The sequence below is a fragment of the Rhinatrema bivittatum genome, chromosome 1 (assembly GCF_901001135.1).
Source record: "Rhinatrema bivittatum chromosome 1, aRhiBiv1.1, whole genome shotgun sequence".
In the NCBI taxonomy this organism is placed as follows: Eukaryota; Metazoa; Chordata; class Amphibia; order Gymnophiona; family Rhinatrematidae; genus Rhinatrema; species Rhinatrema bivittatum.
This window is the reverse complement of record NC_042615.1, coordinates 286,051,804-286,064,536: the sequence shown is the minus strand read 5'-3', so window position 1 is coordinate 286,064,536 and position 12,733 is coordinate 286,051,804. Positions and strand designations below refer to the sequence as shown.

The following is a 12,733-nucleotide window of genomic DNA, read 5'->3' as shown; positions in this document are numbered from 1 at the left end:
AGTATGCTAGAGTTGGATGCAAGGTGCCAATGTACTGTTCAACTGCTGGTGCTCTCCCCGAGAGGATCATAAATAAACTCACATTTCTGATGGCCAAGGTTATTCTATTTACTGTGCCCAGTGTGGCAGAAGCAGCTAGACACCTCCACACTGGGCACAACAATAGCATAATATGGCAACCAGAATACGAGTTAAGTTTTACTCCTGCTCTTACCCAGAAGTTAAATTTCCAGCGTTAAGAAAATGTGCTTTAAACTGTCTGAAAGGGCGCCTCTCTGCATTGCTGGGGTATCGCTAACACCTTCTTTTACATGGGATTTGCATGAACCAGTGCTAATTTTAATGCTGGTTTTTATTCCTGTTTTAGCGCCCATTTTTTTAGGGGTTAAAACCTCTGGTTAAGTTATGCAAGAAAAATGGGTTCTAAAACAGGAGTAAAAAAAAAACCCTGCACTAACATTAGCACCCCTTATTACATTGGCTGCAAGGAGAGATATCCAATATCCAGCGAGCCTCTGTAAGGTGACAGAAGGTAGAATTTTCCAAAGTATGTTTTGGCATTTCTATAAACACAAATGCTCCTTGAGGAAAGGAACTAGAATAAACTCAGAGATGAAGTAGACAGTAGGTAAAGAGAAAAGAGCTGACTAGATGGGCCTTGTGTTGTTATTTGCCTTTATTTTTTATCTTTTTATGGTGAATATTTTGTGAGTTTGCATTTTTTTCAGAATATTCACAAATTATACATTTCCTTTCTTCACTCCTTGCCTGACCCCAGTGCATTGCAGTGGAGGATTAAGACATCCCCCTGCTTTCAGCTAATCTTCTTCTCAAGCGCTGTCAGTCTTTGGCTTTTGAGCTGGAGAAAGCCACCAGCATTGTCTCAAGAAGATGATGCTCTAATGTACCTTGACACGTGAAAAATAAAAAAAACCATGAACTAGCAGAAAAACCTGTTTAGGAGCAGCAGTTTCCTCAAGATGAAAAGGCATAGCTGTGTTCCTGAGTACTAGGCCCTGCCTCATGTAAGAACCATTAGGAAAACAAATCTTCCATATTTTCTTTTAAGAAGGTTTAATTTCTAAGAATACTGAAAATTGTGGCCACATATGTTTCTCTGTAAAAAATAATAATATTAATAATCAACAAGAAAACCAAGGTAAACAATGCTATCTACCTGGCTTGGCTAGGGGATGAACTACCACCACTGATGATGGCCTCCACATGCTCCCCCGCAGACGGACTCTGTTTTGTCCAGTCTTCTTGTCCACTCTTATTAGTGAAGTCTGAGCCCAATCCGAGAACCAGACATGATCTTCAAACACTGCTATATCAAATGGACGGCCTAGGAAACATTATTTTCATACATTATAGTGCATCAGATTACTCAAATTGCATATGCAAACCGTATCTTTTACTGTATAATATTTGTCTATATATTTTTTGTAGATAGCAGAGACACGTAAGTATTAAACTGAAAGAGAGAGAGAGAAACCTCGGCTACCTTTCAAGTTTTGGCCTAGCAAAAATAAACACAGCAAACTCTCTGAAAGAAAATGTCCACAAATCTTGAATGCAAAACTTGTAAAAAGTATTACTATCCTCACAGTAAGCCTGGTCAATACCACATGCAACTTTTATTTATACTCAAAATAATCCCACAATAATACAAAGTCATCTCTCCCAGCGTTACATAAATTAAGCACATGCAATGGCAGTATTGGCAGGCATGTTTATTGTAATCTATAGGATTGGAAATGTGTCCACACAGATATGCAAAATTTGGCTAGACTTGAGGCTTTTATTGGAAAACTAAAGGGGTTGATTACAGTGCCTGAAGCAGAAGACTGAAGGAGTTACTATCTTCCCTTGAAGACATGCCTTTACCCTGCGCCGCCAGCATTTTCCACTATATGTCAATAACCTTCAATATCTGCACTATTGAACTTTATACTGCTCGAAAAAAAATGATTTTAACTCGCAGTATTACATGCCTGGTACACGGGCGCAGGAATGGAGCACGGCCCGGCAACCAAACGACCTGCAGGGGGTGGATTCAGGAAGAAGACAGACAGAAGAGCATGGACTGTGGAGTTTAGAATTTATATGAAAAAAAAACAAAAAACTGTGGCACTAATATGACAAGCTCAGGCGTGTTTCAGGCTACTTAGGTGCAGAAAGTAGGAAATAGTTCAATGGATAAGTTTAGTCTTTCCCTCTTTTGTTAAAATCTGAATGAACTACAGAACACCGCGTTTAGCAGAGTCCTCTGCCCTACAACTTCCTTCCTAGCTTTATTTATCGCTCAGCCACAAGGCAAGCAATTTCTTCTTCATTCTCCTGCCTGTCTTTCACTTCCCTGTTTCCAAAATTAAAACCCATCTTTACCAAAAAGGAGATTCATGCTGCATCCCCTGCCTTCCCCCTTTCACAGAAACTCGGTAAATATTTATCCTTTGTTTGCTGCATTCAAAAAGTTTTCACTTTCAGTTTTGTCCATTAGGGGAAAAAAATGAAAGTGAAAAAATCATATGGGAGTTGGGGGGGGGGGGGGCAGCTGAGAGCAGGCATGGGGCTCTGGGAAATATTCTGATAACTTAAGCTTTGGTTGCACCACTGTACCCTAACTCAAGAGCATGGATTAAAGTTCTAACAACAAATAAAAAGCCACAATTCATGCCTCCTGGAAGTTTACGCTTGAAGGGTTATGTTATGTGCAGATGTACTATATTGTATATAGTTTTAAGACAGATGATAGAGAAACAAATGGGAAGGTATTAGGTTTAAGCTTCTGATTTGTCACAGGGTTCCTGACTGATTCATCACGACTAAAAATAGAATAAGGTTTTGTCCTCTAAACAGGCAATAGTTCACGTTGCTGTCTATGTAGGGGTGGGAAGAATAAAACATTTTGTTTCATTTTGGGGGGGTGGCGTTGGTTTCCCACAGATTTTGTTTCATCTAATGTTATTTTGTTTATTTAGTTTAAAAAAAAAGAAAAGAAATAAACATTAAAAAAAACGCAAAAGTGAAAAAAAAACAGAAATGGGGCCTCCCATGTCCCCTCAACCCAACCGCACAACCCAAAAAATGCCAGGGCCAGAATCCTCCCCAGCACCTACTTACCTGGTCTGGGGAGATCTGATTCCAAGGCCTAGGCCCAGAACGAAGCCTAGGCATTGCATAGGGCCTAGGCCAAGGTTACAGCAACCTAAAGGGGCCTACGCAAAGCCTGAGCCCAGGTGGCGGGAAGCTGCTTCAAGGCCTGGTCCAGACATCTAGGCCCAGACAGAAGCCTTAGGCTTGCGCAGACCTAGGCCATGGTAGGTTGCCGGGACTTCAGCCTAGACCGTAAGCAAGGCCTATGCTTCGATGGCTGGACCTGATGCCTGGGCCTCGGTGTGGCCCAGGCATAACAGGGCCCAATCCAGGAACTGGGTCTCGATGCCAGGGCATTGGCCCGGACGCAGGCCTGATGTCGGGGCCTGACCCAGAGGCCAGGTCTCGATGCCTTGGCCTCGGCCTAGGCTGGGGACCGGGCCCAGGCACAGGGCTACAGCCCGATCCAGAGATTGGGTCCTGACACTGGTGCCTCGGTCTGGACCCAGGCCCAAAAATCGGTTGAACCTGGAGGTCAAGTCCCAACTCCGGGACCTCAGCCCAGGCCCAGGCCCAACACCAGAACTGAACCCGGAGGCGCGGTCCCAACACCTGGACTTTGGCCTAGGCCAGGGCCTGGGCCCAATGATGCAGCCCGGTCTGGAGACCGGATCCCAGGTCTCAGAAGCTTTCTGTCTTCTTTCTTCTTCAACGAAATGATGCCATCTTCTTGGGAGGTGGAATGCGCCATTTTGATAGATGGCAGCCTAATTGTTATGCTGTACATCAAATGGTACCCCCCCCCCCCCCCCACTGAGGAGGATGTGGCAGAGTTAATTAACTCCAGCACCTCCCAAGCAGATGGCGACATTTCATTGTAGAAGAAGACAGAAGACCTCCAAGACCGAGGCCCCAGTGTCGGGATCTGGTCTCTGGTCCGGGACCCAGAATTGGGCCTGGGTTCAGGCCGAGACCCCTGCTCAAAACCTGATCTCCGACCTGGGCTGAGGCGTCTGGCCTAGACCGCGACACTAGATCCTCAATGGAATAGGTAAGTTTTCCAATTTTTGTGTCCTCAACTGTGGCCCCAGTATTAGGCCCAAGTCTCATCCAAGACCCCGTCGTCATGCACGGTCGTAAGCCAAGACTCCTGCATCAGGCTGCAGCTTATTTCTAGGCGAGGCCCCGGCCTTGGTGTTGCACTCGGCCTATTCCCTAGGTGAGGCACCGGCTTTGGCTCTGGCCTAGGCCCAATGGATCAATTTTTTTGTTTATAAAATGAAATGTGAAAACCAACAAGTTTCATCAGATTTTCATTTGTTTTGCATTGAGAATGAAATGAAACAAAATAGAAAATTTCATCTCATTCCTATTTCATTTCTCCTGAATGCCCATCCCTAGACTATAGTTAAACATGATGGCATAATTAAACTTCTATTCACTGTGTTTTATAGGATAGTGGAACAAATTAAATATAGAATGACACTGTCACTTTATAGTGAAAGCAGCAATGACCACATCAGTAGGACTAAGATGACACTCCTCAAGCCATATGGCCTCCTTACTACAGCGTACAATTATCCCACTACAATGGGTAGTGAGATAATTGTACAATCATGCATGTAGTTAAGTAGAACAAATAGCTGCACTAAAAGTGGGCGGAAAATAACATAAGTTCATAAGAACATAAGAACATGCCATACTGGGTCAGACCAAGGGTCCATCAAGCCCAGCATCCTGTTTCCAACAGTGGCCAATCCAGGCCATAAGAACCTGGCATGTACCCAAAAACTAAGTCTATTCCATGTAACCATTGCTAATGGCAGTGGCTATTCTCTAAGTGAACTTAATAGCAGGTAATGGACTTCTCCTCCAAGAACTTATCCAATCCTTTTTTAAACACAGCTATACTAACTGCACTAACCACATCCTCTGGCAACAAATTCCAGAGTTTAATTGTGCGTTGAGTAAAAAAGAACTTTCTCTGATTAGTTTTAAATATCAAAGCAAAATACATGTCAAACTTCGAACACGGGAGATTCTCCCAAGCTGACCAAAAGTACCATGATCAAACTGTGGGAGCCATGCTCAAACAAATGTCTATAATGCTTTCTTTCCATGTGGCACAAGAGTTCTTTGCACTGTTCTCATTGGCGGTATTTAAAAACAGGAATGCCCAGAATGACTTATCCATCTTTACAGAAAGGGAAAAAATGACAGATATGTATCACAGAGACTGGTAGCCAGTGGAAAATGATTATCCCATGACACGCTATTGTTTGCTGGAGGCTGATTAAACTTTTCTAAATATCATTCTGATACTATCGGTAAATGGCCTGAAAGTCTTCACAGTAAGTGTCTGGGGTTCCAGCTTTTACATAAGGAGTTGTATACTCACCCCAGGGATTTAAATCTTTCAAAAAGTGCATAAAGTGACCCAGGTAAAGTACCAGCAAACACACAAACTCCTATACAGCAAACACACAAACTCCTATATAACAGGTAATCTTCTACCCAAAAACCTCACCTACTTCATTCTGTGTAAGCGTTTGGCGATTTGAGCCATCCAGATTTGCAGTTTCAATAGAGTGTTTAGCATCACACCAATACAGCTTGTCAGCCAGGAAGTCTATTGTTATTCCACTGGGCCACACCAGGTCAGTATTAGCTATCACCAGTCGGTCAGCGCCTTGTAGGGAAGAGCTTCCAATGTATGGATTTACCCCCAGATCCGTCCAGAATAACCTCCTTAAACACAAAAAAAATACATGCACAAAGAAGTCAGTGAATAGGCCTATTGCTTCTTATATACCACATCACCTAAAGTTATATGCAAATCAAGCACGTATATAATAGAGAGTAAACGTTGTAAGCAGCAGGTGCTTTACATGCATACTGTTCATCATGTCCCGTGATCCTTTACAGAAGTTTACAGAGGAGGTAAACAGTCTGTTGTGTATTTCTATCATTAACCCAATTGGTCATTAACTATAAGTTATTTCATAGTCTATCCCTCAGCTCCGTTCAGATTTATCTCCTTAGCTGTAAAAGTAATGTAATATGAATTATTATTATTTATTTACTTTATTATTTATTTTATAGAGTAAATACATAAATAATGACGCTGTAAAAGTAATGTAATATGAATTAAAGAAGACTTTTTTTTTAATTATCACAAGTGGATGCAACAGAAAGTAGAGAGAATGACATGATAGCCCTCTCAAAAATAAATGCTGTTAAAGGAAAACCAGCAAAATACCTGAGTAGAGAATGTTGCCTTTTTTTTTTTTTTGAGGATGGGGGAGGCTTGGCCTGGCAGTTTCCTCTTGTCCTTTTGCTTTTCAGTTCAGTCAGAACCAGCCTCAACTAAGCTACATCACCATGAACCTTCATTGGCAACTACCACATTTTCCCTTATTTTTCCTGCCCAGTCATCTCAGCACTAGTCCTTGTTCAGCTTCCCAAGCCTGGTCATTAGGTGCCACTGTTGAGTAATAGCTGAGTCTACGGCCTCTGCCCCCACCCCTGGGGCTATGAATACTGCCTCTGCACCATCCCCAGCTGGCCCCAATAACTAAACCCAGATCTTGCTCACAGCACTGCACAGCAGCAGCCAAGTAGAGGAGGTTTGAAGATGCAGGCTGAGACACTGCCCGAAGATGGGATCTCACCTGACCTGAAAACCTGTGAAGTTCATATTCAGAAGCATTTAAAATGGATAACTCAGAAGTTATCCAGCTAAATGAATATTTGAGCACTTAGCCAGCTTATATTTTAGCCAGCTAATCAGTTACCCAGCTAAGGGGGTCATTTATCAAAATGCGCTAGGGCTTTAGGGCTCTAACGCACGCGATAACGCCGTAACACATGTGATAAACACCGCATCATAAAATGTGTACGCAAATTTGTAAATTGTATTCAAGGTTCCATATTAGGTGCTACAACCCAAGAAAGAGATCTAGGCGTCATAGTGGATAACACATTGAAATTGTCGGTTCAGTGTGCTGTGGCAGTCAAAAAAGCAAACAGAATGTTGGGAATTATTAGAAAGGGAATGGTGAATAAAACGGAAAATGTCATAATGCCTCTGTATCGCTCCATGGTGAGACCGCACCTTGAATACTGTGTACAATTCTGGTCACCGCATCTCAAAAAAGATATAATTGCGATGGAGAAGGTACAGAGAAGGGCTACCAAAATGATAAGGGGAATGGAACAGCTCCCCTATGAGGAAAGACTAAAGAGGTTAGGACTTTTCAGCTTGGAGAAGAGACGGCTGAGGGGGGATATAATAGAGGTGTTTAAAATCATGAGAGGTCTAGAACGGGTAGATGTGAATCGGTTATTTACTCTTTTGGATAATAGAAAGACTAGGGGGCACTCCATGAAGTTAGCATGGGGCATATTTAAAACTAATCGGAGAAAGTTCTTTTTTACTCAACTCACAATTAAACTCTGGAATTTGTTGCCAGAGGATGTGGTTAGTGCAGTTAGTATAGCTGTGTTTGACAAAGGATTGGATAAGTTTTTGGAGGAGAAGTCCATTACCTGCTATTAAGTTCATTTAGAGGAAAAGTCCATTAACTGCTATTAATCAAGTTTACTTAGGGGAATAGCCACTGCTTTTAATTGCATCAGTAGCATGGGATGTTCTTGGTGTTTGGGTACTTGCCAAGTTCTTATGGCCTGGATTGGCCACTGTTGGAAACAGGATGCTGGGCTTGATGGACCCTTGGTCTGACCCAGTATGGCATTTTCTTATGTTCTTATAAGTTTGGGCGGAGTAATAGTAATGAGGGCTGGTTAACATTGCATGTGATAACGTAACGCACACTATCACGGGATTTACCTCCAGAAATAACTATATCTCTTTTCTGGGTATTATGCCTGTGATAGCTGTGCGTTATGACCGAAAAGGGATTTATCGCAAATCCTGTTTCAGGAGGGGAGAGGGAGAGGAAAGGGGAGGAGAGGGAGAGAGAGAGGCAGAGACAGAGATCCTCTCTGGAGACCCACTGTAAGAGGGAGCATTATGAACTTGGGGTGAAGTTTATGGGATGAATTGGGCTTTATGGACAGTTTTACATGCATAGTCATAGGTATGAACAGCACAGTTACCATCAGTGAAGATTTAATGTGATTTGGAGGGATAAAAGGTGAATGCAGCAAGCTAGGTGAAGAGTACATGGTACAAATCTACTCTTCTTTCACCTTTCATCCCTCCAAATCACATTAAATCTTCACTGATGGTAACTGTGCTGTTCGTACCTATGACTGTGTATGTAAAATTGCCCTTCAGAAACCACCCCACCCCAGAATCCTCACCCAGAATTACTAGTGCCCTCTCATACAGTGGTATAAATAGTTAACTTTTTTGTGAGCTTCGACACCTCTCTCTCTCTCAAGCAGCTCAAAATGCAATAGACTGCAGGCACTATATCACAAAATGGTGAATCTAGGCATACATTGGTTTAGGTGGCTAAGTTATCTGATTAACTCCAATATTCAAAGTTAGCTGGCTAAGGGCTAGATTCATCATTCCCTGTGGAATGATGAGCTGCCGCAGTAATGGGGGCAGAGCGGCGAAAAAAGGGGCAGGGAGCTAGAATGCAGCTGGTGGTGCAGTTTCTCCCATCGCGATGCGGCTGTACCGCACATAGCGCCACGCTAAAAGGCATTGCTATTTCCCATGCTACTGCTGGCGATAATGTCCAAAACATTACCGCCGGCAGCGGTGCCACCACCACCCCATTTCCCTAGACCCCTCCCTAACTCCACCCCCTTCCCCTAATTTTAATTTTACCGTATATCATATTCAATCATTTCTTACAAAATCAGCATAAAAACTATTATAAAAAATTATACAAACATATGTAACTTACCCCAAACATAGATATACATATAATACACATCCTTAAAACACAAAAGTACACACACTAAATACATTTTCCTATGCCCCTATTACAATCCTTCTGTGTACCCAACAAAGGCCCTTGTTTCACCAATGGCTTCATCAGGGGATATTACATAACTAACTAACTCGGGGTTAATAATACTAGAGTGTGTTTCAAGTAAAAAGCTTTATTTTAGATTGGAAGAGCAACCTAAAAGTTTATTTGGGAGCTAGAGGTTAAAAAAGGATTTGACTCTCTTGTAGATAAGTGGAATATGGAATTGCAGGAAGATTTTGCTGAGTCTCTGCTGATAGGAAGTATTAAAAAGGATTCCTGAGCTGACTGCTAATTTTGCTTTAAGGGAAACCCAATACAGGCTCCTGAACAGGGCACATGTCTCATGAGTACTGGCATTCAAGATGGGTGTGTCTGAAAGGATGTGTGTAATTTTAGAGTGTGGCTCATTGGGTCATATGTTTTGGTCTTGCCCAATTGTTCACTTGTACTGGGAGAAAGGTCGAGCAATGTCTGTCAGCTGATAGGAGGGGTCATTTAGGCTTATTCCAACAGTGATCTTACTAGATGATGTTTCTACTTTAGATCTAATGGGGAAACCTCTGAAACTGTTTGTTAGAAAGGCTTTTTTAATAGGAAAGAAAGCAATTCTATGGAATTGGAGAGCAGTTAAATTCTTCTGCCTCTAGGAAATGGAGAAATCTATTTTATAGCCCAAATAGAAATAGTAAAGTCTGAATCTCTGTAAATAGAAAAGTGTACTTGCATCCCTGTGAGGAATATATTTACTCCTTGCCCTCCAGAGCTTGATGTCATGTACTCAAATATTTTGATTTGGATAATGATCTGGAATATAGTTTAACTTAAGGGTCAGGAGAGGAGAGGAAAGGTGGTGTGAGCATTTGGTTTTGTGTGTATTTGACAGGATTTCTACTTCTAAAATGTTAAAATTCTCAGTTTGTACTAGATAGGAAAATTGGTTCTTACCTGCTAATTTTCATTCCTGTAGTACCAAGGATCAGTCCAGACTGTGGGTTTTGCCTCCCTTCCAGCAGATGGAGACAGAGAAAAAAACTTGGAGCACCCCCTCTTAACCTGATGTGCCACCTGCATCTCTTCAGTATGAACATTACCAAAGCAGAACACAATAAAAGGATATAGTACAGATCAAGCAAAAGTAACCATAAATTTGGAAAAAACCGGAGTACAGGATAAGGAGAAACCTGTAGCCTTCTGCAGTGCTTGAAACAATTAGAGTGGACTCTCAAGAAACTGACTGATCATCCCCCCAATGGGAGGGCATCTGGACTTATCCGTGGAACTATAGGAAAAAAGATTAGCAGGTAAGAACCAAATTTTCCTTTCCATGTACGTACCCGGATCAGGCCAGACTGCTGGTTTGAACCAAAGCTTCCCTATCTGGGGTGAGACCTTGAAAGTCCTGCTGAATGACACTGCTCCCGAAACTGCTGACCTCCGGTGCCTGGATGGCCAAACGGTAATGCCCAGCAAAAGTATGTAAAGACTTCCAGGTCTCTGCCATGCAGGTTTCTTGTGGCGAGACCAACCGGCATGCTGAGCAAGAAGCAGCCTGAGACCGCATCGAATGCGCTTTCAAAACATCAGGGACAGCCCATCTGCGGCAAATGTAAGCGGAAGCCATGGCCACTTTCAACCAAATGGCCACAGCATCTTTCTAGAATCTAGATGCCTCAACTCCCTAGCATAAGGCACCTCCACCTCGAAGCCAGAAGTTCTACATATAGAATCACGTGTAAGGCCAACACAACTCTTGGCAAAAAAGATGTAACTGGTCTGAGAGAGACTCCGGATTTGGAGATTCGCAAAAACATTGCCTTCAGAGTTAGATCATAGAGGCTCAAAGGGGCTTTACCCAAGATCCTGAGGACTAAATTTAAGGCTCCAGGCCAGACAGACCAGACGGATTGGGAGATTCAAAAGCTTCGTCCCTTGGAGGAAACGCATCACATCCAGATGCGCAGTAGTGCCACATCATGAACCTTGCCTCTAAGGCAACCCAAGGCCGCCATCTGCAGCTGGAGGGAATGAAAAGACAGCCCTTTTCTTAGGCCTTTCTGTAAGAATGTCAGAATCCGCGCCACCAAGGACTAACAAGAGAGGACCTCCCACTCATGACACCACGATTCAAAGACCTTCTATACCATAACAAGTTAAAGAGGTAGGGGTCCTCCGGATAACCCTTCTTCTTCAATTGCTGCTTTTCAAAAGCCAAGCCACTAGACAAAAGGCGATTCGACTGGTCGAAATATATGGAGCGTTGACAAAGGAGATTTGGAAGATGACCTAGCCTCAGGGAACTGTCCACCGCAAGGTTGATTAGGTCCGCGAATCAGGGCCGCTGGTTCCACTCCAGGGCTACTACGATTACCATTCCGGGATGAACTTCCATTCTCCGGAGAATCTTGCCTACCAGAGGCCACAGAAGGAACGCATAGAGGAGCATGTCGGTCGGCCATGGGAGCACCAGTGTGTTAACCCCTTCCGCACCGTGTTCTCCACTGCGACTGAAGAAGCATGGAGCCTGATTCGCCATCAAGTCCAGATGGGTAGGACCCCATCTGCGAGAGATGAGGTTCATTGCTTCGCCTGAGAGTTCCCACTCTCCAGGGACTAACCTCTGCCAGCTCTGAAAATCCGTTTGTACAATGTCCGTCCCTGCCATGTGTGATGCCGCTATCAAGACTAGATGCTGTTCCGCACAGGCCATCAGCTGCACCGCTTCCAGGACTACCAGACGACTTTTGATTCCTCCTTGATGGTCAATATAGGCTACAATTGTCACATTGTTGGATAAAACTCGCACTGCCCGGTTGCGTACAAGAGCAGAAAATTCTGTAATGCCAAACGGACCGCTCTCATTTCCAGGCAATTGATGGACTAGTGCGCCCCCCCCCCCCCCACCTGTGACCACTGGCCCTAGACTGAATGAGACTGGCACAGTACTCCTCAGCTGGAGAGACTGGCACTCGTGGAGCCAATCACCCATTAAGGCACCTCGAGATCCACCCCGTGCCTCTAGTGTTCTGGGGCGAGCCACCAACCAAGACTGGACTTGGCGGAAGCTGTGAGCGGTAAGGGTATCTGGAACTCTTCCAACATCAGATCCCAACAGGATAGTAACACTCACTGTAAAGGCCTCATATGAGCAAGTGGCCATGAGCAATTCCAGAGCGGACGTTATTGAGCCAAGGAGCTGCAACGTGTTGCGTTAACATGGTAATCTGCTCCTCCTATAGGAAGACTTTACTCACTCGTGTGTTGAACCACGCTCACAGGAAGTCCAAGACCTGAGAAGGAAGAGAGGATGCTTGACCTGATGGCAACTCATCTGAGGGACTGCAAAAGGTGTAAGGCCTTGCTGACCGCCAGCTCGCAGACTTCTTTCAACTTTGCCTAAATGAGCCAGTCATCCAGGTATGAGGGACCAGTCTTCCCTCCCCCCCCAAGAGCTGCGGCCACCACCACCATCATCACCTTGGTGAAAGAGCAAGAAGCTGAAACCAGACCAAATGGGGGGACCCGGAGCTGGAAATGCATTCTGAGGATCATGAACTGAAGAAACTTCCAGTGATCTTTGTGGATACCGATGTGTAGACAAGCGATCAGGGAAGGTGTCATTGCGAATACAAATCAAGAGGAAGGGCTTTGGGGACCCGATGGGCGGTCACAGCCGCTCACACATC

General features: G+C 43.9%; 1 protein-coding gene across 3 annotated transcripts in view; it reads right to left on the bottom strand.

The window, feature by feature from the left end:
* Nucleotides 1-12,733, bottom strand: part of EGF (epidermal growth factor) — a 208,156-nt gene that overhangs the window by 74,878 nt on the left and 120,545 nt on the right. For all 3 annotated transcript variants that reach the window (XM_029596110.1, XM_029596125.1, XM_029596117.1), the window contains 2 exons: nucleotides 5,627-5,847; nucleotides 1,178-1,345 (listed from right to left, as the gene is read on the bottom strand). In XM_029596110.1, coding sequence (XP_029451970.1) covers nucleotides 1,178-1,345; nucleotides 5,627-5,847 — 389 coding nt within the window. The remainder of the gene's footprint in view (nucleotides 1-1,177; nucleotides 1,346-5,626; nucleotides 5,848-12,733) is intronic.